We start from the raw sequence: 25,379 nt of genomic DNA, 5'->3' as shown, positions 1-25,379 counted from the left end.
AGAGAGGGAGAGGTAGTATATAGATCTATCTGTCAGTGTGTGTGTGTGTGTGTGTGTGTGTGTGTGTGCATGTGTCCGTTGGTTCATTTAATAATTAGGCTTTTTATAATTGCAGCATGCATGCACACATATAAGCTTAAAATATATAGGTATAGAGATGGATGTGTGCTAAGAAGTCATGGTCTAATATAAACATTAGCAGTCACAGCTATAAAACATGTCACAAATATACACCAAAAGGAACCAAACAAGATTTTCAGAGCTAAAGATAAGTCAAAGTGTTCTTGAACTATGAAATAGACCCAGTGAGAAGGCATTAGTAACCTTGCAGGCTCAACTCTTGGACAGGCGCACATTCCCTCAGTAACACAGTCTACCTTATCCTAACAAGCAGCATTTGGCATAGGGAAAATTCCGCAGATTTGTAAGCTGATGGCCCGTGTTTTATTCTTATCGCTGTCATTAATCCTGGTGTAAATTAGGCAAATTGTCTAACCCTTTGAACTTTAATCTTATCTGCAGAAACTGCAGCATGGCCTGTTTTCCCAGGCTATTGAGAGATTCAGATGGGTGCTATGGTAAGGCTGCCTACCCTCTGCCCACCCATGCTCCTGCATGGTGCCACAGTTTTAGATTACCGTAGAAGCTGTCTTAGTGAGGGCTGCTGTTGATGTGATAAAGCACCATGACCAAAGCAACTTGGGCAGGACAGGGTTTATTTAGTTTGTGCTTCTGCTATTCATCATCAAGGAAGTCAGGACAGGAAGGCAGTAGCTGACACAGAGGCTATGGAGGAGTGCTGCTTACTGGCTTGCTTGCTCCCCATGGCTTGCTCAACTTGCTTTTATAGAACCCAGCATCACCAGCCCAGGGGTGGCACCACACACAATGGGCCTGCCCTTCTACATCAATCACTAACTAAGAAAATGCTCTGCAGGCTTGCCTGCAGACTGGTCTTAGGGAGGCATTTTCTCAATTGAGGCTTTCTCCTTTCTGATGACTCTAGTTTGTGTTGACATAAAACTGTCTAGCACAGAAGCCTGTGATTTTGAAAGGGCTCACAGTCATATTTACTTCTCTAGAAACAGAAATACTGGCTGTACCTGGTTGAACCAAGACACCAAAAGACACACCTTTGCTTTTTTTTTTTTTTTTTTTTTTTTTGATTTTTGAGACAGGGTTTCTCTCTGTAGCCTTGTAGGTCCTGGTACTCCCTCTATAGACCAGGATGGCCTCGAACTTAGAAAGATCCACCTGCCTCTGCTTTCCAAATGCTGGGACTATGGACTTGGGCCAGTATCTCCCAGATAGTCCCTGCTTTGTGTAAACCATCAGTTAGAAAACAAAAGTCAGAACTACCTAGGCCTTGGGAATCCATGGCGGCCAACCATCAAAGCTGAAGCTTGTGAGGACTCTAGCATCTCCATGAAAACTGCATAGCAAGAACTGTGGTCAGGCAGATTTTGAGCTTGGAAGGGAAGCCTTTTCCAAGACATGGGACCCAAGCAGGCTGTACTGCCCTGCTACTGTGCCGAGCTGGCATCTGCATGCATTTCAAAGAGGACACGTGGCAATGTGGGCGTTGGGGGTGTCTCATGAAAAATTCTATGAGACAGACAAGTCACTATGCTATGTGTGATGATTTGGCCTCAATTTAGGAAGAAACCTTGCTTCTTGCCCAGTAATCGTTAAACATGCAGACTCATTTTACAAAAGGGTGGAATAACGGGACTAGGACTTTCACTGTTTATAACCACTAGTGAGAAACATGTTTAAAAAAATAAATAAAAAAGAATTTACCCCACAGCTATGGCATTCCAAAGGACTTTCTAACTTGCAACATTTCTCCAGTAAATGTTTATATGTGGCATACACTCTTAAAATCACTGGAACTGCCAACTCCGGGTGTCTCCTTGAATATTCATAAAGAAACCTGTATTGCATAGGACACATGAAAAGACAAAAATTAAAACCCAGAGGCTATGGATTATTTGTTTGTTTGTTTGTTTTTGTTTTTTAAACCATGTTGACCAGGGAATTGAATTGACTTTAGAAACCTTGGGAGGTTTTCAGAAGGTCTTTATTGATATGTTTTGAGAGAAGAAAGCAAAATCAATAAAATCACATGATTTTCCAAAGTTACGTGGTAGTGAATGGCAGATTCAGAACTTGAACCTGAAACACTAGCAGATTCTGGCTCAGTGTCTAGATCCTTCCATGTGAGATTAATTTCAAGTATTTGTATTGGAAGACATATGTTCCAATTACCTTTGGGATTTTTTTAAAGGACCTTCCAGGAACCATCCTCCCCACTTTAAAAAACAATAAGCAGTAAGTGTGACTAGTCCCTTTATAATCTACACACTTATTCATCAGAAAGAAATAAAAAAGAAGGCTGGAGAGATGGCTCAGTGGTTAAGCACACACACTGCTCTTCTCGAGGACCAGAGTTCAGTTCCTGGCACCTACAGGAGCTCACAACTGCCTGTAACGCCTGCTCCAGGGAATCTGACATTGATAGCCTCAGTATTCACAGAGACATGCCTACACACAGATGATAATAATAGTAATAATAATAATCTTTAAAAGGAAAATAAAACTGATTCTAGAATGTTCTCTAAACGCAGGATTAAAATGAGGCTGTTGGTGCTTCCTCATCAACTGCCTCAGTTTACCATTGGAACACACTTCCTGGGAGTTCAAGCTGCCACACAGCTTATGAATATCAAAGCTAGGTTGGAACTCAGGTTCCCCGAAAGCACAGTTTAATGTGCCTTTTACTATTGGGTCTAGTCAGCACAGGTCCATTGACTTTTCAGTACCAAATGCAAGTTTAGGAATTTATATGAGTGGATTCAGATAGTGGTATTCAATTTTATTAGGTAATATGTAAAATATAAGTGAGGTCATTTGGTGTTGAGGAAAACTCAATTCTCATGGTTGCATAAGTGACTCTGGAGGCATTTTAATTGCACAATACTGTTGTCTTAATACTATGTTTTGAAATCACTCTGTGTTAATGCAGAAATTATTATCTACTTCTGAATAGCCACCAATGATATTAATATCCTAACTCCTTAATGCTTAAATGTTATGTGCATTTGATAGTGTATATTAAATTAATTAGAACAGAAGTGCTAGGAATACCAATTTGATCGTATTATTTATCCTTGAGTCCCTCATTCCTTCCAATGCTTGTGACATTTGACTATCACTATGCTCTTTTTAGAAGCCCTTACACTAGTTGTCAGCATTTGGGAATAAAGGAGTTTCTAGCTTCTCTTTCATGTGTTATTCCCAACCACCCCACATTCCCACATGGCATCATGAATAGAGCTGAATATCTAATGACAGCTTCAGACTCTAAAAGCATCTCCCCTTGGCCATAGAGCCCATCCCTGGCCCCATTTTCATTCACATTTGTAACATCTCTCAACTTAATTCATAAGCACCCAGGGAAAGATGAATTACTCTTGTAGAAAGTCATCCTGCTTGTTACTGAATTGCTTGCAGGCAGACTGGTCTTCTGTAAACCTTCTGAATGACAGAGGTGAAAGGTTGGGTTTGTCATCATTTCCCGAGTTGATAATGCATTCCCCACGGAATGGTTCTGGCTATTCACAGCACTGAGCAAACTTGCTGGATAAGATGGCCTGGTTAGAGCAGGTATAGTTCATAAGCTGGTGCTGAGAGACATGAATGGACAGTTATTATTTGATTGCTTTGTTCTCAACTTATCTTTGTAATTAGAGAATATCATAGGGAAACTTGATACTATACACTGCTTTACCCCATGCAAACGAAAAGGCCCAAGGAGACATTCATCATAACTCATTTTGGAAAGAAATTCTTGTCTAGTTGACCTTACTTAGCATCTCAAATTTTTTATCTACCTATTAAAAAGACAGGAAAGGACAGATTGTTTTAATTTTTTCACTTTTAGTCCAAAAATCACAGTCCTATTGTTGTTTTTATTGTAGGATCCCAGTTTGGGAAGCATTTGTCCCAGGATCACATCATCCTGTCTGTTACTTGGTGTAGTCCATGTTGCTATTCTACTTATATGTCATCTTAAGTACCCAGAGAATCGGTTATTTGTGTGAATTAAGAACTTGTGATCTACTCAAAGAGTCAAATAACTAAACAAAACAACCACAAAATGGTAATATAAGGAGATCAATGTGATTCTTCAAAAGAAATCAAAGAAATTGACAATCTAGGTAGGATGAGGTCACGGTGATGGTCTTGAATGACTTGAGTCACAAAGGATAATTAGAAGTTAATTTGAAACAAGTGAAGACAAAGATATCCTAGAATTATCTATTTTATATGTATATAAAATCTTAGCAGTAAGAAAGCATGATGTGGTTGGGATAGGGTCATTTGAAAGTCATTGAGGGAATTACTTGAGGCGTATTTAGACCAGGGGGTACTCACAGGTAGAAGGGGAAAAATGTTTTGACAAAAGGGAGTGAAGGGAATGAGGAGACAGGACCCAGGACTAGTTGGGACCGTGGGAAGTATAATTCACTAAAACTCATGTTCAGGGACAAGAACAGATGAGGACAGTGTCTGAAGAGTGAGACCAAAGAATTTCCTGGGGATGTTCAGAGTACAGAATGAGGCATTTATAGGGAGATTTGCACTAAGCAGTATCAGGTACTCACAAAATCTAGGAAAGGGTGACGTGGAAATCTAAGTTGAAGAGTCATATGGAAGACAAATCATGGGGTCAATTTGAGTCTCTGAAGGATGTGTAAGCTGTGTGTGAGCTGGTTAACTGGGGAACCAGCATGCTCTTGGTGGCTCAGCACTGTTAGGGAGGAAAGGTGACTCCTCCAGGCAGCAGTTCCAGGAAGGAAGGCCAGCTTTTTTAACGCCTACCTGTGGCTCCTGGCGTTGCCTTTAGCACTAAACATTACTGGGATGAGAGTGTGATGGGAGAGTAGGGGCTAGAGACTGAAACATCAGGTTAACATGAACCAAAACAGTGTTCAAAGAAAGACAGACAGGGAGCCCTTCTCCATCTGGATTTCATCTAATTAACAGAGCATACTGAGAAAAAGCTCATGGCATACAATTGAGGGAGAGATGGTGCTATAGAAATGTATTAGAAAAGGTCATGATGCTTGGGGTGGGGTAGGGAGGGTGGGGTGTGGGGTTGGAGGGCAATTTCTCCCTTAGGTCACTAGTCCACTCTTATTCTCAGGAGTTCCTTCTCTTTTGTAATAAATGATCTCTGTTTGCGTTTCTAATCAGCATGTGTCCCTGTTACACACAGGAATCTAGATACTTCAACAAGTGCCCAGGCCACCGTGGCCTCTGCTAATAACAGGAGTGAGTGTGCTGTAGGATGGAACCCAGGAGAGAGCTGTACGCTGGACCTCAAATGACCTAAATAACTTTTAACTAGGACTCAGGCAAGTGGCCCCACCTAGTTTTCAGTCAGTCAGGAAATAAAATTCATGTCCAGAAAACGGTATGGTCTAGACAGGGGGAGGGAGGGAGGGAGGGAGAGACAGAGACAGAAACATAGACAGAGACAGAGAGAGAACCTGAGAACAGAACTGCCTGGAATACTGAATTTCAAAGAGTAGTAAGAAAAGGAGAGGAAAATACTGATAGAAGAACCCATAAGGACAGAGATAGTCCAAGGTAAAAACTTTCTCCCTCCATCTGTTGCAGTGGATAAATAAATTACTGTTGTGGTTGACAGCTAAGTGCTGTCTTGAATTGCTACTTCCGGACGATGAATTAGGGAAACTTTCTCACCTCGTTGTACCTCAACTTCCTAGTCTGCAAAATCAGTAATAAAAAATACTTGGTAAGACTGTGGAAAGTAAATGAAGTATTTTTCAGGAACAGAACAGATGTTCTAAGTGTCAGATAAAAGTGAAAGGGTTAGGCTTGGTACTGGGCACTAGCATTTAAAAAGTGAGTGTTGTAGCAATTACCACACAGTCTTAGATGGTTGTTCCTGCAGGGCTTTGGAGTCAGAGAGAAGCTGAGAGAACCTTCCTGAGTTCTAATGATTGACATGAGAATATTACATTAGAGCAATATGGAAGATTAATATTGGGAATAAATATACTCCTTTAGGTCAGTGTGGAGCTGTGAATCAATATGGCGAAATGTAACAAGCTCTGAAAACATCAGACAAGCCTTGTAGACATGCAGCTCTACTGTGTGCAATATGAAAATCTTTCCTCAAAGCAATAGGAGAAATGATCTAGTTAAGAGAGAAATCTATTAATACAACATGAATAGTGGGAGATGGTATATAAAAGGAATGGCTGGTTTGGAAGTATAATTCAGTTTTGTAGCACTAGCTTAGTGGGTACAAGGCCATATGGTCAATCCCTAGCACCAGAAAGGGAAAAATATTGTTCAAAATAAATAGTTAACACACTGCATTTAAAAGAATGAGAATACCACCAAGCAGCCAACCAAAACATCTGTGATAGAAGCAACATACAAAACTAAGAGGAAAATCAATATAATTAAAAGCATAAACCCAGCAAGTTAGTCCAAAAATTTGTTTTGGAGAAGGCCAGTAAATTAAACCATCACTTTTTAGAGCCAATTAATTGAAAAGAAGCCCAGATACACAAGAAAAAGGGCATACAATTACATAATTGATGGTGCTTTCATTTCAAATGATAGCATCCTCTAGAGTTCTCTATCCCTCAATAAGAAAATGCTAATAAGTGAGCTGTTTTGAAGAAGAATTCCATTAAATGCATGACAAAGTAAACAGTTGTGTCTCAGTCTAAACACTGAGTTGGTACATACTGAATCAATGCCACTCCAAGAAAAATTCAGGACTCCCATGGCCACACCACTAACTAATCAACTAACCAAAGGAGACATAGCCTTGCTTAGTGCATGTCTCTGTGCCGGGTGCCTTACTTAATGTGAGCTGTTGTTTCCTCAACATTGAAATCATAGCTAATTGCACGACAATATGGGCAGGAGGAAACTCATCTACTATGCATTTTTTTTTTTTTTAGAAGACACATCATCTTGTAGTTAAGACAGCATTTCATTGCTGTGTTTGGAACAACCTTGAGCATCGGAATTACCAACAAAACTATTGCCGTTAAGTACACTGCAAGTCGGGAACATATGTTTATACTGTGAGAGCTGAAGTGAATACAGAACGGCGCCTTGTTTGGTATACAAAGGTGTAGTATGTGTGCATTGGGCAGCTCAAATTTTTGGCTTCTCTGAGTATGTGTTTGCCTGGGAACAACTATGGAAGTGCTGTAAGTACTGATTTTGCATCTGGGGAAGCAGATTAGTTCAGAATTATGGACTCCACGAGCAATGAGGATTTGCTGAAAGGGCACTGAGACTGACACACAGCAGAAGACACAGAAAAGCGTCCTCTAGTTTCCATCTGTACCTCAACCTCAGGTTCAGTGAACAAACTCAAATCCTTCCAAAACACATAACCTCAGTCCTATCTGGAAAATGTTAAAGGGCTAGATGGCTCAGTGGTTAAGACACTGGCTTCTTCTCGGAGAACCAGGGTTCAATTCCTAGTACCCACTCAGCAGCCTGCAATCAGCTGAAATTCCAATCCCAGTGAGTCTGACCCTCTTCCAGCCCTCTTGGGAATTGCACACGCACAGTACACAGATATGTAAGAGGGAAAACACCCACGTGCACACAGAATGAAAATAAATATTTTTAAAGGAAATAAATTTAAAGAAAATAAAAATTCACTTTCAGAAATGAGCATAAACGAATACCCAACCTTTATAAGGTATATTGAAACAGTAATAGCTTGAATGAAAAAATTCTAATATAAACATATAAAAATCACAAGTCCAAAAATACAGCAAAATGAGATTTGTAACAGTAGTTAAGAGGTAAGGAATATATTTTCACTATGTCTTTCTGGTTGGTGTGCAGCATGTTTGTGTGTACATATTTGAGTGTATGAGTTGTGAGTGTATGAGTGTGAGTGTCGGTGCAGGTGCATGAGCTCCATGGCACATGTGTGACAAGAGGACAACCTTGAGTGTCAGCCCTAGTCCTTCCAAGGTGTTTGAAGCAGGGTCTCTTATTATTCACTGCTGCATTACTGGGGCTAACTGACATGAGAGCTTCTGGGAATTCTCCTGCCTCCAGCTCCCTACTCATTGTGGGCACACTAGGATTACAGATGTATACCACCACATCCAACTTGACATGAGTTCTAGTCCTCACACTTGTGTGATAAGTACTTTCATTTATAAAATCCATTGGTGAATAAGTCAAAAGATAGAAAACTAAATAACCATACAAAGATGAGAAAATAGTACCTACATACTGATGTTCAGAACTGTGGTGACATTTGGTTTATGATATAACAAATAAAGCTTGCCTGAAGATCAGAGTGCAAAGTTACCCACACTAGTCAGCCATAGAGGCCAGGCACTGTGGTACACACCTTTAATCCCAGCACTCAGGAGATGGAGCAGACAGATCTCTGTTAGTTCAAGGCCATCCTGGGCCACATGAAATTGAGTCTAAAAGAGAAACAGAGCTCACAGAAAGGTGATCCCAGCACTTGGAGTGACACTCCTTTCTTTAATCCCAGCACTAAGGAGGTGGAGACAGGAAGGCATATGGCTAGGCAGAGAGAAGAATGTAAGGTGGGAGGAGACAGGATCTCAGGGCAGTCTGAGGCAATCTGAGGAGCAGTGCAGTCTAAGTCAGTCTGAGGACAGGATCATCCCTTTGGTGTGAGCATTGGTAGAGGCGAGAACTCTCTAGTGAATGGCCACTCTGCTTCTCTGATCTTCAGATTTGACCCCAATATCTGACTCTGAGTTTTTATTATTAAGAACAATTAGAATTCATGCAACACAGAACCCATCCAGAGTAAAAACAAATGAGCAAAACCTCCCTAAAGAGTAATGAAAACTCTTTGGACACATAAACACTATCTTTGGCAAGCAGTAACCCCAGAGCTGTTTCCATTACAATCAAGACCAGGGCAAGATTGCCAGAACAATTTACAGTTACTTGAACTTGTTTATGAATAGGAGACAATAAAATTAGGTAAGTGCAGATTGTTCTGGCTTGCCTGCTGCAGACTATCCTGCAAGAGCACCAGTTATATTGCTGCTGGTATAGGTATTGTCTATGTGTTAAAGAAGGGTTTTCTCAGATTTTGTTTTGTCTGGTCTGGGTTCTATTAGGACCATATGTCCCTTTACTTTTCTATCACATGTACTTACTCTTCAGTCAGAGGACCAGTCAGTCTGCCCCATGAGGTGAAGCTTTGCCGTGGAGCACTTGCCTGACAGATGAAAGACCCTGTGCTCAATACAAACAGCCAGCACCCCAAAGCAAAATAGCATCGATTGTGATTCTGGTCATTATCCAGTGTTCTGGGAATTGGGAGTGGCAGCTGCCACTGTCCCTGAGTGGCAGAGCTGAATGTAGCATTGAAAGTCAACAATGACTGCCAAAAGGTATTGCCAGTAGTGGCTAACTTTGAAGATTTGCAATCTCAGGGATCTTCCTGTTTGCCCATTTTACTGTTACTTCAATTCGTATCTTCTAAATTGTGTGTAATGGCAACTAGAATGGTTGGGAGTAGAGAGCTTTGCCCACAGGTTTTTGAGTTTTCTCATGAAGTGATACTTCAGCTCATCTTGGTCTTGGCCTATTCTGTAGGTGGTGAGAACCAGTCACCCTTCAGATTTGCAGAATCTGTAAGAACATGACTTGTGACTTGCTAGGGCCTTAGGAGGTGTGGGCAGCCTCAGTTTGTTCCTTCCTCGGGACCTGGGGGCTTTATATTTGGATAAGACATAGGTCTTTGTCTGCGTGTCTATGTCCTGTGTGTCCCACACCACATTGATAGGTTTCCTCTCCCACTGGCTGATATCAGATGCAATTTTAGGTCTTATGAAAGAAGTAACGGCAAGAATGGAATACAGCCCTAATTTGGAAGAGAGTTGTAGGTCAAATCTAAAAATCTAACAAGTAAGGGAGTGTGGGAAATGAGAAAATGGAAGGAGGAAAATTGTTGCACAAGTTGGGGACAGAAAGAACAAAGATGGTATTCTACTGGTAAAAAGAAGAGATTGTTACTTTTCTAGTTTTATTATTTACCAGTGTACTGTTGCTTAAGAATTTTAAGCTTTTTAAAGGCTAGCATGGGAGAGGACAATAGCAATGATTCATACAATGCATATGTGTGAGATTGTCAAAGAATAAATTTAATTAATAAAAATATTTTTAGCTGGGCGGTGGTGGCGCACGCCTTTAATCCCAGCACTAGGGAGGCAGAGGCAAGAGGATCTGCCTCTGTGAGTTTGAGACCAGCCTGGTCTACAAGAGCTAGCTAGTTCCAGGACAGCCTCCAAAGCCACAGAGAAACCCTGTCTCGAAAAAACAAAAAAAATATTTTTAATTATAAAGAAAGAAGAGATGTCTTACCCTGCCCAGCACACATGCCACTGTATTTCCTTCACAACAGGTCTCATGCAGATTTTTAATATCTGTGGTCAATTTGGCAATTTCAGAAAAATTAGCTTTAGGTTACTTTTTAGTGAGCAGAATCAATTCTCTGTAAATAAAATTAAGTACATTTAGGCATTATTTTTTAAGAATAACATTCTGCTTTTAGTAATTATTCTATTTTTGAGATTATAATATAAAATTATATCATTTCCTGCTTACTTTCCCTTAATAATTTGAATTTCTCCTTCAAGTAACCCAAAGTGTCTAAACTTAGCAAGTATTAAGAGGTGTTTTCTACTTTGGTTATTATACATAGACCCACACAAAGATCAAATGTCAATAATGTCAACTACAATAATTTTCATCATGTAAGCATCTGCTAAATACACTGAGTTTCTGAGATATTGAAACATACAGTTTGATAACATTAGAAATATGGGCAATTTCATCCAGCAGCTGGTGGAAGTAGAAGCAGACACCCACAACTAATCACTGAACTGAACTGGAATCCAGTTGCAGAGAAGAACGAGTGATGGGCAAAGGGGTCCAGACCAGGCTGGTGAAACCCACAGAAACAGCTGACCTGAACAATGGGAAGCTCTTGGTCCCCAGACTGATAGCTGGGATACCAGCATGGGACTGATCCAGACCCCAGAAATGTGGGTTTCAGTGAGGAGACCTCAGAAATCTACAGGACCTCCTGTAGTAGATAAGTACTTATTCCTAACATAGGTGTGGATTTTGGAAGACCAATCCACCTACAGGGATTCTCCCTGAGCCAAGATACATAGGGGTGGGCCTAGGCCCTATCCCAAAGGATATGATAGACTCTGATAACCCCCTATGGAAGGCCTCACCCTCCCTGGGGAGCAGAAAGGATATGTGATAGGTAGGGTATTAGTTGGGGGGTGGTAGGAGAGGAGGGGAGGGAGTGGGAACTGGGATTGACATGTTAAATGATCTTGTTTAAAAAATAAATTTTGATCTGTTGATTCAAAAAAAGAAATATGGGCATTATCTTTGCAACATCAACCTCATTGCAAAGACAAGTATATGAAGCACAGGACTATTTTTTGTGACTATTGGTAACTCTCTGGAGTTTCTCTGGCAATGAAATACCCCTGCCCTCCAGGAAGCCTAGTACTGTCACTCATTGTGGAAGAAGATGATAAGAAAAAATACATGGGTCCAAGCTGGAGAGGATGCCTTAAAACATCCTCCATCCCTTGGTTTCAAGAGTAAAGAAGGATATTTTTGTCTCTAGCCTTTTCTACAGAGGAAGATTCAGTTAGTCTCTGTATCTATCTATCATCATCATCATCATCATTACTATATACTCAGCTGGCCTTGTACACACACAGTGCAGCCCAGGATAACCTTAACCTCATGACCCTTCTGCATCTACCTCTCAAATGATGGAATTATAGGCAATATGTCGCCATACCCAGCCAACTCCCTGCATATTTTTTAAGTTTTACTTCTATTTGCAATGATATGTATAGATGTGTCTATGTGTGAGAATGTTCATGTGTGAGTGCAGCTCCCCAAGGAATCCAGAAGAGGGCAGCAGGTTCCCCAGAACTGAGTTACAGGCCATTGTGAGCCATTCACTACTGGGAACCTCACTTGGGTCCTCTGCAAGAGCAGTGCGTATTTTGTCTCTCCAGCCCTAAGTCTATTCATCTTAATGCCCAAAATCAGTCATGCACTGAGGGATTTGAGAAGATGAGATTCACTGATGGAGGAGATGATGGAAGCATTTGAGGACTATGTGATTTCTTCTCCACTCCTGTGCCATTGTGCCATTTTGAAACAGAGAAGCCGTATAGGTATAGAAAAAGATTCCAGGCTTACATGGACAAACATTGCTACATAATGGGTAAATGACTTTTCAAAGTAGTTTAACGAAAGCAGCTGGCCTAGCAGCAACAAAGCCCATGAATCACATAGAAAACTTACACTGCTCTTGCTATTTTGTCATTGAATTTAATCCTGATTTCACATAAATGATGATGTCTTGCAGATATTTCTCTAATATATATTTCTGATGGGTTCTAGCTGCAAACAGAAAACAACTCATCAAAGAAATGTGATGTACCAGAAAATGTTAATGACATCATTAGGAAAAGATAGAAAATTAAACATCATCAATCGCCTCAATGGACTGACTGAAAAGGAGGTAAGTGTAAAGAAATAACAGAACAAAGCTTTTGCAAAAAATAACATCTTACTTCCCCAGCTATCACTTAACTCAAAACTTCATAAGCAAACTGATATCTAGAAAGCTACCAAAATAGATTAAAAAACTGTACTTTCTTTTAGCCAACTCTTCAATCATTTTATCTTGGAAATGTTCCAAACTGCTTAGCTGAAATAGATGCTTCAAACCTGCAATACAATTCTTTTCCAAATGCTTGTTCTCTGAAACCCTAGATTTCTACTTTTTAAACTATAACAAACATGCATTTCCAAATAAATAAAAGCCCAATTATGGTAAAGGAATTATATTCGTGATTTTTTTTTATGATGACAAACTTTAAAGTCAAATACGATGGTACAAGAGTAGAGTAATTGTTAAGTAATGACATATTGTTTTGAGAACATTTTTATTTGTAATGAAAATAGATGTGTTTAATTAAATGTCTAATCAAAACTCTCTTGGAAAGAACACAATAATGTATGAAATAAAAATCAATTGAAAAAATAAGTAGGAGGAAATATATAAAATTAACATTTTTGTCTGGTAGAAATGTAAGTAAAATCTTTAAATTTCAGGATAGCTATATATCTCCAATTAAAACATATTGGGGCTGAAGAGATGGCTCAGTGGCTAAGAGCACTTGTTACTCTTGCTGAGTGCCTGGGTTCAATTCCCACAACCATCTATAACTCCGTTCTCAGGGGATCTGAAGCCTTCTTTTAGCCTCTTCAGCCACAGCATGCAAGTAATGCCAGACAAACATGCAGTCAAAACACCTACACACAGAGAATAAGTAAACGAATAAAGAAAACAAAAGCATTATATTTACCACATATTGTTTGTTTATTATAGTGATATTTTCAAGAAAAATCAGAAAATGTATTTATAAACATGATCTTCAAACAAAAAGCTTGGTATAATCAGAACAATTTGTTCACTAAATGTTAGTAGATGCTAATTAATAATAGGCTATAGTTAACTGTGAATTCCTTTGATTATTATCCCTTTTGTGCATCACATCATTCAAAATGGAATACAAGTCAGTTTGCCTATTTTCATGAGGGTCTCTGAGGCTTCATTATGCTCTGATCATAGACACAATTAATATGTAATATGACTGATTGTGTAATTTTCTCCCAGGACAGAACAAGAGCCGCTTAGAACACTGTGAACATCACAGTGGGAAACTTTTTAGCTAACTTGCTGCATCTGCTTATATTTAACACCATTAGGGGCATGTTACACATTTATGAAGAAACATTTGGTGAATAAACTGAATGTGAAGTAAATGTTGTAACTTAAAAGGATGGTGTACAAGTGATTCAATACTCCCATCTTGGTGGGAAATTCTAGATAATGAGACAGATATGAGAGCATAACCATTGGCTTTCAGGCTTTAATTAAAATGAAACCAATAGGAAAGCGAAATGACTGACTCTTCTCAGGATAACTGAGAATTGGCTTCTGAAGGAACCAGAATCCTCCAGAATGGGGAGGTCAGGAATTTAAACAAATAGCTTTAATGAAGATACTTGTCATCATAAGTTCTTAACCTATGGCAGAGTCTCTTCAAATATGATATTTTAATATACAAGGAAAGGCTAGGTATGAGAAAGAGATGAAATTCTATAAATTTTAGAGGAAATTAGATGATTTCTTATGAAGACATCAAGACAAAACAGTCAAAGTTAGTCTAAAGTTATTCATCATAATGATTATCAAAGTACTGTTAGTTTTCAGCATGGCATGTAGAAAATCTGCCTGAAGCCCTCTATAATGTGAGTCTGTTCATATTCAGAACTTTATAATATTTAGAACCTTTATTGAGCACACACAAAAATGCTTTTATCCTAGAGCCAGTCACTGGTGTACATCTACCCAACGATGGTCAGAAGGCTAAAATATCTCCTGTCCCATGTTTTTCTAACAAGAGACCGATCACCATTATCCCACCAAGAAGTAAAGTCTATGTACAGTTCCTTTCCAGCTGATGAAGCCTCATAGTGTTTCAAGCAGGAGAAAGTGGCAGAAATAACTTCTGAGGCTAGATTACAAATGGCTACACAGCCTCCTCCTAGTCTACTAGAAGAATCCTTTCTGAAGCCTTTGGTTACACATATGCAATCCAATTGCCCCCTGGTCATCAATGCTATAGAAGAGCCCAAACTAGCCCCAGGTAAGAACACTAAATGCACACACTTGAAATTGTACATGAAGAATGGAGATATTGCACTAATGCCCAGGGGCACCAGTTCCTCCTGAATCCTAGGTCCAGATGTTATTTGATTGCAATTACATGAAAGTTCATGAGCCAGAACCCCTCAGGTGATCTACTTCCTGGGTTCCTGATTCATAGTCACTAGTGATAATAAAATAATAATCATGGTTTTACATCTCCAAAATTTGGGTTGTTCTGCTTACATATTTATTTTCAAGTCTGTCATGCTTCTCCCATTTCAGGACTGCATATATTTCTTTTTTAAATGAACTCTGTTTACTAGGTCTGGAGCAGAGCTGTGAGGTGACATTATGATGCTGGACTATAACCCACAGTTTCCATAGCAAAGCCCTAAATGACAACTGAACTATGTATACAATACCTTTGTCTGCAGGCACTCTGTTTTATTTTCTTCTTGACAACATAACCATACAGCTGTTTCATCGCAAGCAGACATGGTCAAGATAGTAGCTCCATATAAGAATGGATACCTTCTGGAAATTACATAGTTGTACCTGAAATTTACAATTGCAAGATGTATGGTTTGGAATTCAGGCACATATGCCAAGGACATTTCTTACAAATAGTATTTATTCATTGTTTTTTATCTATCTGAAACTTCTGGAAATTCTGGTGATTGAGATTTGGTAGCACTTTGCCTAAAATCATCAAATGTTCATCGTGAACAGATCAGCAGGGTCATTCCCTTGGTGACCACAAAGTTAATGCAATGGGTGGATTAAAAATAATCAGAAATGAAATCACCCCACTTTCTTTGAGAGACAGGGAGGTAGGAAGTTCAGTGGTCTAAGCAGCGCTGTAATGTAGGATTGTTTGTCTGGTTTAGGGATTGACTTTACAAGTATAGATGATGGTCAGAAGTCTCTCAAGGTCATCCAGAAGTTCTTTCTGGACTAACAAGATCAATATCATTGTCCTCTAAGACTCACCATTTAGTATTTTTTGTTTGTGACTAAATTCCCTGGAATTATGTTTCCTCACACTGGTCTGTGGAGCTTGTTCAAGAACAGACTCATGCATACATGAATATGCCCTCAGCACAAGGCAACACATTTCCACAAACCCATTTCTTTTTCATGTGTACTTAGGAAGATGACTTTCCCTGCCCCTGCAGTGAGGCTGGCAGCTATGTTGAATTAAATATTAATGGACATGCTGTGCCTCACTTCCAGGCTTGGCCATTTATTTCTTTGCTAAACTCAGAATCCTCTTTCTTTTATAAACACAGGTTCCTGATGGTGTAGCCCAACATAGAGACATGTGAGATTCAGGTACTCATTAGACAAGAATTGTCAGGATTTGAGCTGAGCTGGGAAAAACTGAGCTAGCAGATGTCAAAGTAGCAAAGTAAAGCCGGAAGCCAAGATGAAAGTCACAGTTACACCATAGGTAGCTATTTACTAGGGTCATAAAGGGGTGAGCTAAAGGAAGAATGCCAGGTTTTCTGTTCTATTGTCTCCCCCAATGATCTGGCCAGTTGAAGACCATAGGAATGAACCGAGGGTTCAGCAGGATGGCTCGCTGGGTAAAAGTGGTTACCGTGTTACTCAGTGACCAGAATTTGATACCTGGAACATATGTGAAGGGAGAAGAGAAATGGTCCCATTAAGTTATTCTTTTACACCCCACACACACACACATGCCCATGTTTGCACATGGTAACTTTTTATTCAATAAAGAATGACCATAGATAGTGAATCTACTCATTCCTGAGGGACCCTCGGGAAAAGCTCCTACTGTTTCATGGACCTGGAGGAAGGATTAAGAAGAGCTAATGAGACTGGAGCAGGAAGGGCCTGTGCTGAAAACTCCTGGTAAGCAGGTCTCCAACAGCAGGCACTTCAGCAAGGACTACAGCTCTATTTGGGAGCGTGGTGTCCAGGGGACCCAAGTCCCTGGCAGTGCCCTTCAGTATACTGGTTGTGCTCCTCGTTTGCTGTGGGGCTGTTTGGGGGTTGCCTGAAGCTTGTATTAAGCAACAGCATGTATAGCATTTGATACATGAATAGCCATACTTGTATTTCACCCTTAATGCCAGGAATTTTGGAATTTGCCTAACAGTGATCCTGTAGTGTTTTCCAACTTAGAGTATGGGGGCACATAATTCCTTCACAAAGCTTTAGAAATCTCTGAGGGCAATTTTGCCCCTCTAAGGGTGAACTAATGAAGTTTTGGTTCCTCCGTGTTATCTAGTCTCCTCATTTACCCCTGGCCTAGACTAACATGAGTAAAATCTATTATCAAACCACCCCCAAGTTCCCAGACTCTGGGTTCAGCAGTCATATCTCTGTCAGTTACTGACTCGAATAACATAGACACAGCCATGCTCCGTGAGAGCCACGGTCTGTGTTCCCCTTGTCTTGTTAGTACCTGACTCTCATGAGCTGCAACTCCATGCTAATTAGGATCCTGGACTTGAACTTGGTAATGCTCCAGTGTTATCACTTGCCCCAGGATTACACAGTCCATTTTCAGTGGAAAACTCACCTCTGTTTAATCTACAATTATTGCTTGTTTCTAGGCTCAAATGACAGACCCTATCTCATGCCTGTCAGATACTCTGTCTGCTCTCTAGTGATTCTACTCCCAATGATTTTGCACTGTTGCTGGCCTCTGTCTCCAGGGCTCTCTGCTTTTTATGGTTTCCATAGGTGATTGCCTAGTCATCTGGACACTTTGTTGTACATGAAGAGATAGATGTGGTGCCTTATGAATCTCCTCATACCCCAAGCACTGAAGCAGTCTTTGTTCTTATGTTCCTAAAAAAGGATTCACACAGTGGCACTGACAAGAATCCAGCAGCCAAGGTTACATCTGCAGGTAAGTAAGAAGCACAGGTGTGTCTCCACAGAACAAGGTGCCCAAGCCAAGCTGCACCCCTGGAATGTGAACTTATTACTTAGTCTACCATTTCTCCTCCCTTTAGCTATCCCTGGGGTGTCCTGGGATGGTCCCCTTCCTGGAACAGGTAGTGGCTTGCATAGAGGCCACTCTCACCTCCAGTGTAATTTATTACAATCTGATGCTTTACATGCAAAACGCGTGTGCAACTATCCATTTTGCTCAAATGTTCCCCAGGGGAAAGGACAAGGCTGTCTTCCTTGCTGGCATTCCTCACAAGGAGCAGGTGGGCCTCGTGGGAGCCTGCTGGAGCCTGCCTGGAGTGGCTTTGCCACCTTCCCAGAGCCTTGTCCTTCCTCTTATCTAGCCAGGTTGGCTGCTTAGTAAGCAGCCACAAACCTTGTTTACCTTCTTCGGTGTTACAAACTGTTTTCGCCCCAGCATTTGTTTACTGCTGACATTTGTTTCTCCTCTCAACACTTGGAATATCTACTGGTCTTTCTAATCAGGGAGGTGAGCAATATACGAGGCCTAGTCATTTCTAATCTTCCACAGCAAACATTCCCAGGCCCTATTGACCTGATAGGATGCTAATTGCCATTTTCTTTAGAAGAAAAAAATGTATCATAGCTTATTTCCATTTTAATTCCTTATAATAAAACATTAGTTTTCAGAGAATTTTATGTGTGAAATGGGTCAGTCTTAAAAATTGGAAAATATTCTTCTTCAAAGACCATGGCAACGAGAAATGGCTTACCTTGCCTTCAGTGACATGTGACTCCCCACATCCCTTTCACAGGTCAGCTCAGGCCTTAGAATCAGGAGTGTATCAATGTCGTCTGCATCATCTTTCTCATAGGACAGGAAGCACTTGAGTCTTGCTGTGTTTTCCATCTAGCAACACTTAGTGAACACATCGCTGCCCACTGGCCCTTGGTTGTTGCAAATATGTGTGAGGAAAGTAGGCATCTACAGGAAGAAGGGTGGCATACAGGGGAAGTGTAGGAGACCAACACATCCCACCATGGGAAAGTTAACCTGGACACGTGGTGCCCAGCTTTGAGTCCAATGATCTCTGGACACAGAGGTTTCAATTTTATTTCCTTATTTGTTCTGTGTGTACATGTGTATTTGTTCACATGTAAGTATGTGCACATATGTGTACACATGCATGTGAACAGTTAGAGGCCAATGCTGGGTCATCCTTAGTCACTCTCCATCTTAATTCTAAGACAGGGTCTTTCATTGATTGAACCTACAACTTTAGTGACCCATCAGCCATTGCTGTGCCTAGCTTGACATGGCTACTAGGATATGTACCTAGGTCTTCATATGTATGCAACAAGTATTTCACCAACTCAACTATCACGCCAGCCCCCAGGCATACTTTTTAAGTAAAAATCTTCTAGGTATTGTTTTATCATTCATTTATCTATTATATATGGTGATGGGTGTAAGGCTTGGAGCAGGTATAGAGGTCAGAGGATACTTGAGAGAGCTGATTTTCTCCTCACACCTTATGGGTTCCCAGTATCAAACCCAGACTGTCTGGACTGGTAGCTAGTACTTTTATTAAGCCACTTGTCCATCTCCTTTTAGTTTTTTAAATCTAAATTCACACATGCTGCTTGTTGACAGAATTTACCATTTTCCCTTTCCTGTGAAGTTGCTTCTTTCTCAAGCAATTGACAAGCTTTTGAAAAATAATTAGATATTCTTCAGAATTTCCAGGACAAGATATTCTTAATGAGAACTCTCCAACAAAAAAAAAAAAGAAAAGAAAAAAGAAAAGCAACTAATTTGTTTATTTCTTACTCGTTTTTACTTTTGTTTCCATGGGAACATATTTTAAGACTTGAACTTTGAGTCAACGCGTGTTCGTTGTCAACTATCTAACTAGAAATATAATCATTTCAATGTTTTCAAATGTTTTTAGGTGGCAGTAAATGTGTGGAGTTTGGTAAGCTTCAAATGGCATGTGTGTTCCTATTTGAGGAATAAGTGCAGAAAAAGTCATTTTTGAAGCAGAAATAAAAAGGGATTGCTCTAAAATGAGTATAGCCACTGGCAGAATCTTCATTTAAAATGTGGATTGATGACATCCCTTCGTATTCAGAGTCTGAAACACTATTCACAGGCATTAGCCCCAAGAGACAAAGCAGGGAACTCCACAAATAAAGAAGAAAAGTTACTTCTCATTTATATGTTGAATTATTTAGCCTGAAAATAACTAACCCTAAAACACTTTATTCTAATAGAATGTTAATATTAATCAAGAATTCCTCTGAGGCAGGGGTGGGGGTGGTGGGGATGGGGGGTGGGGTATGAAATGGTTCATGGCTGAAGGCACTTGCTGCCAAGTCTGACGACCTGAGTTCAATCTCTGGGACCCACACAGTCACAGGAGAGAAATAACTGCCAGAAGTTGTCTTCTGACCTCTGTGTGTGACACACACGAAAATACATATTATTACATATAAATTATATATACACATATATGTATATGTTCCCAGGGAATTGCTATTTTATTGAAATTGCTGGTCACAAGGCAAATAGAGCTTTATAATGAAACAATAATAACGTCCCTTATTTTCTACTAACTGAGAAAGGGATCTGTAAAAATATTGGTTTCTTTCTCATGTTCTTAAAGAAATTATTTTTAATTAATTTTCACTTTAATTCAGTTTCCCCAGAGTTTTTTATGTGAAGACGTCAGACAGAAGCATTCTGGTGACTCAGGCAGAGCAGCCCACATCCTCAGGGATGTGACTCATTCCCTTGAGTGCTTGGCCCTCAGAACCTGAGCTCTCAGAGAGAAACTGGTTAAATGTAGGCTTAGAAGTCTACAAAGATTATATCTGGCGTGTGAGTCACACACATACTCTTGCTGTGCCATGTCCTGCATCATAATTCAAGCAGTCCTGTTTATAGCGACATCTTCTGTTTATCATCTAGCTAAGGCAGGAGAATAAATCAACATATGATCCACCTACCAGTTGGTGAACACACTCTGCAGGTGACTCATATGGTCTGAGACTCTTACAGTTTTCAGCAAGATCCAGCAACTCTTCGGCTACATTTTGGACTTCTTCATAAGCTGCATCCTGAAGAAACTGAGCAACCATAATGCTGGCACTGAAACCTAAGATCTGTGTGTGGAATATGCAAAGGCTTTGTCCCTTCTTTCTTTGTTCTATTGCCTTATTCTCTGCAAAGTGATTCCCATTCCAATTTCAAACTCACCTGTCTCTTTAGATTCTCCTCCAGGTGATCCTGGCGGTTACTATATTGCTGGGCTGAAAAAAAAGGTCTTGCTTGGTGCTGTGATTTGGGTGTGTTTCACCCCTGATTTTCAGGTATTGAAATCCTAACCTAAGGTAAGAACTTGTAATAGTCATAAGGGTGGAGCCCTCATCCATGGAATTAGTGTCCTTATAATAGAGGCCCAATGGGAGCTCATTCATCCCTCCTACCATATGCAAACATAGCAAGGACACATCACACATGGGCAATAAAGCAGGTGTGTACAAGGCACCAAATATAAGAACCTTCACCAGATACTGAATCTGCTAGCACTTGGTCCTGGACTTTTCAGCCTTTGGCAGGTACTGTGTGAACTAAACTTCCAATGTTTATAATCCCTCCACCGTTGGTATTTTGGTACAGTGACTCAAAGGGACTAAGACATTTGTGAAGCAGGAAATTTCCCAGATTGAATCCCCCCCTTAAATTCTATAACATATGTTATTCACTCACCGATTTCTAAATTTATTTTAATAGCTGTAATGATAAGAACAATATAACAGTATATACTTTCCTTTGAATTTAAACTGTCTTCTGTCAATGATCTTTTTATTCAAATATAGCCAAACTCTATCATTGATTACATGTAAATTACATGTAGTTCAATTCAAAGTTCTAAATTAGGACCTGGGGAAATGGCTCTGTTGGTTAAGTTCTTACCTTTTAAGTACAAAACTTGAGTTCAATCCCCAAAACCCTCTTTAAAAAAAGAGTTAGGCCTGGTGGTGCAAGCTGGTAATCCCAGCTCTGATGAGGTTGAGACAACTGGGTTCCTGGGCCTCACAAGCTAGAGGCCTACCCTACTTGGCAAACTCCGAGCCAATCAAAAACCAATTGAAACAAAATGACACCAATAGACATTTTAACATGAAAGGAGGGAAGTTCATGAGGTCATAACCCTAGATAAAGGAATGCTGAGAGCAGAAGAAAAAGTCTTCCTCAGGGAAGCACACACTAATTGGTTATCCAATACCATATGGTCAGCCCTGGAGACATACACATACAGGTAACATTACACTGACTGAGCAGTATATTTACACACACACACACACACACACACACACACCACACCACACCACCCACACACGCCCAAACACACACTTAAAGAAAAAAGAGGCCATGAATTTGAAGGAAAGTGAGTGGAATCACATGGGAGGGTTTGGAATGAAGAAATGGAATGAGGAAATGACATAATTGTATTATAATCTCTCAAGATGGGCAGCATCTGAAACACACACACACACAAGTCCTCTGCTCTGCACATGCACACAATGTTCTAAGTTCTTTAAATTTCATGATTTGGTTGAACTCTTCTATTAATAGTTTCATTAACAGCTATTAGCACATTCAAAAGTAAATGCCAGCCCTTGGGATCCCAAACATTAACAATGCATGGGTCCTAATACAGCAAAGAAAGCATCTCCCACACTTTGTATTGCTCATCACTTCCATTTTCATCACCCACTCAAACATGTGCATGCATCACAATGGAGCTATGTCTTCCTTCTTACACTAAGACTAAGGAACTAAGCAGCTTTCTGTTAAGTAAACAATTATTAACAGTTACTATTGCTGTACAAAATAAAGGTTTTAGAGACCACTCTTCAGATTTCAACTTCTATTTATAAAGAGTAGAAAGAAAATAACTTCTTTGTATTTATGTATAAAATAAGTTTTAGTGCTTTGGTTGGATACAAAGATAAAATGAGGGACTGGGAAGATGGCTCAGTCAGGAGAGTGCTTGCTGTACAACCATAAGGATGTGAGTTCAGGTCCCAACAATCTACTTAAAAAGCCAAGCACAGTGGCATGCAGCTGTTATCCCATTGCTGGGGGTGGTAGGATCCCTGGAGCTCATTGCTCAGGGAGCCTAACCAATCAGTGAGCTCCAAGTTCAGGGAGAGATCCCGTCTCAAATAAATAAATAAATAAATAAAGTTGTGGAGCAACTGAGGAGGACATCTAATGTCAACTTCCAACCTCTACATACACATGCACATATGTACACAAATACATATGCATAAGAACACACTACATACATACACACACACACACACACACACACACACACACACACACACACACCATAAATGAAGATGTGTAAAGTCCTGAGCATATTGCCTGGTGATAATAGGTACCAAATATTGTAGCTTCTATTATTATTTATGCAGTCATTCACATTTTTTTCTCTATTCAGATTCACTTAACCAGTTTCAAACATTGGCTTAAATGTAACATTCTCTCGTCTAGAATGGAAGCAAAAAAGGAAAGCTAAAGTGAGATATCCCAGATGAGTGGCCTCAATGTATTAGCCCTTTCCGTAGTCATTCCACACACTAGTGTCTATCAAATTTCAACGACTCTTTTGACAGTGATCACCACTGAGAAAGATAAGCCTTTGCACACACGTTAATAGTTGTCATGGTTACACATCACATCCTTGCACATAGGCTACACAGGCTGCATGTAGTAAACTTGTTTGAAGAGACTCACATTTAATGTAGCTGAAGAGAACAAAAAGAGATAGAGTTTTAATTATCTCCATTGTTTCAGATGAAGTTCCACCATTTGAGACAAATGAAGACTCTATATTCTTTTCAAGCAATTATAATTAACCATTAACTTTTCAAGTGAATTTTTTTCTTGATGCTCCCATGGATTCTCATAAAGTTTAAGAAATTTGGGACAATGAAGAAATATTGGTGTTCATTAATGAGTACAGGATTCTAACACAAATAATGTTGACCTACAATTTTTTCAAGATTACAACACACAGGCCTTGTAATAAAAATTGATCAGTGTGTTTGGTAACTGCTAGTCTACAGTATCCTATTTCATAGAAATGAGTGTTTACATGTGCAAAGTTCCAACGAGGCAAAGAGAAAACAAACATGTATACCCCTGGTCAGACAAGTGGTCAGAAATCAGGTGTCAAGGCTGGGCACAATTCCAGGACCTTGTAGAGAGGAGCAGAGGGCACAGGCACCGCCAGCAAACACAAAGGCATGGCACCTATCACTGAGTGCTGACTGTCAGTCAGGACTACCACATGGCTGTCACTCACACAACAACATTATCATTGCTTGAATGGGAAGTGAAGACTCATTCTTACCATGTACTCATGGTCTCACAGATAACATTTCAGACCTATCTACTTTTAGAGCCTATACACCCAAGAGCTGCACTGTCTGATGTCTTTCCACCACTGCCTGTTTTGCTGTTTATTCAGTTCTTAGGTTGAGGGCAAAAGAATGGGTAGCTTATAGGTAAAGTGTTGGAACATGTAAACTCCAGAATGTTGGAAAGAGATTTCTGGTTTCTAATTCAGCTTTTCCTACCCTCAATTTCCTCATATACAAAATGTGAAGCACTTGCAGGTGAAAATTCAGCTTTCTCCAAGGGAGTCTCAATGGGAGAAACAAACTACTCTTCAGGGTAGGCTGCACAACCAACAGTAGATGGTCAACATAAATTAACTCAATGACATCTTGGGGGTGTGTGGTGGTGGGGGAGGAATCCTTGTCTCATAATGTTTTATTAGAACTTTTTCAACATTTTATATAATTTTTATTTTTTAATTTTATTTTTATATATTTTCTCTCTTCTTACCTTACACATCCTTTGGGTATATGGCATGGCTTCCAGCTTAGTGTTTTTATGCAATTCCTAGGTGTGTGGACTAGTGGGTCTGTTTCTTGTATATTTTCTTGAGCTTCTTTTCTTCTGTTTGTTTGTCTGTCTTGTCCTATTCTGATGTGTTAGTTTTTGTTTGATCTTAGTGTACTTAATTAATATCCTTTAGAAGCCTGTATTTTTCTAATGAGAGATGGAAAAGAAGGTGGGGAGAAACTTTGTAGGGGAAGCTGTAGCCACGCCTACTTAGGGGCTGGCTACAGGTGTGCCTGACCACGCTTGTGAGGGTATAGTCAGAGTGACCATAGTGTGACTGAATTTGCGCTTTCGGTTTCAATTTGCTGCTTGCTGTACAGACCACTACCACGCCGGCTGGCTAGGTTGCTCTGTAAGTAACACTTTTCCCTATTAAATACCCTTATATTTCTACCTGACTCCGTATTGGTAATTTCCCACTATATCTGGTTGTCAGAAGCAGGATATTGGAAAACTACACCCCATTTGGGACAGGCTGTGGGTTCCATCGGGCCCCGAGGCCTAGGCCCAGAAAGTGCCCTCTCTCCACAGGTGCTCCCGGCTAGCAGCCGACCTGTTACAGCTGAGCTGCTCAGAACTATCCACCCAGCTCGGAGACAGTTTCTAGCTGCCTAGAGTCGAGGTAAGCCTCGGCTTTCAGCAGAGGCTTCCCCTGGCCACTGC

At 40.1% G+C, this 25,379-nt stretch overlaps 1 protein-coding gene across 1 annotated transcript in view; it reads right to left on the bottom strand.

Moving 5' to 3' along the window:
* LOC100759078 (alpha-fetoprotein) overlaps window positions 1-23,592 on the bottom strand; it is a 44,245-nt gene extending 20,653 nt beyond the window's left edge. The window contains 10 exon segments of the mRNA XM_027388375.2: window positions 1,801-1,933; window positions 3,472-3,686; window positions 10,441-10,570; window positions 12,424-12,503; window positions 12,505-12,522; window positions 15,265-15,397; window positions 18,502-18,713; window positions 20,738-20,893; window positions 20,988-21,035; window positions 23,503-23,592. Of these exon segments, the coding sequence (XP_027244176.1) occupies window positions 1,801-1,933; window positions 3,472-3,686; window positions 10,441-10,570; window positions 12,424-12,503; window positions 12,505-12,522; window positions 15,265-15,397; window positions 18,502-18,713; window positions 20,738-20,893; window positions 20,988-21,035; window positions 23,503-23,592 (1,215 nt within the window).
* Between the last annotated feature and the right edge of the window lie 1,787 nt (window positions 23,593-25,379).

Source organism: Cricetulus griseus, assembly GCF_003668045.3.
Source record: "Cricetulus griseus strain 17A/GY chromosome 1 unlocalized genomic scaffold, alternate assembly CriGri-PICRH-1.0 chr1_1, whole genome shotgun sequence".
Classification (NCBI taxonomy): domain Eukaryota; kingdom Metazoa; phylum Chordata; class Mammalia; order Rodentia; family Cricetidae; genus Cricetulus; species Cricetulus griseus.
This window is presented reverse-complemented; position numbering and strand designations above follow the sequence as displayed.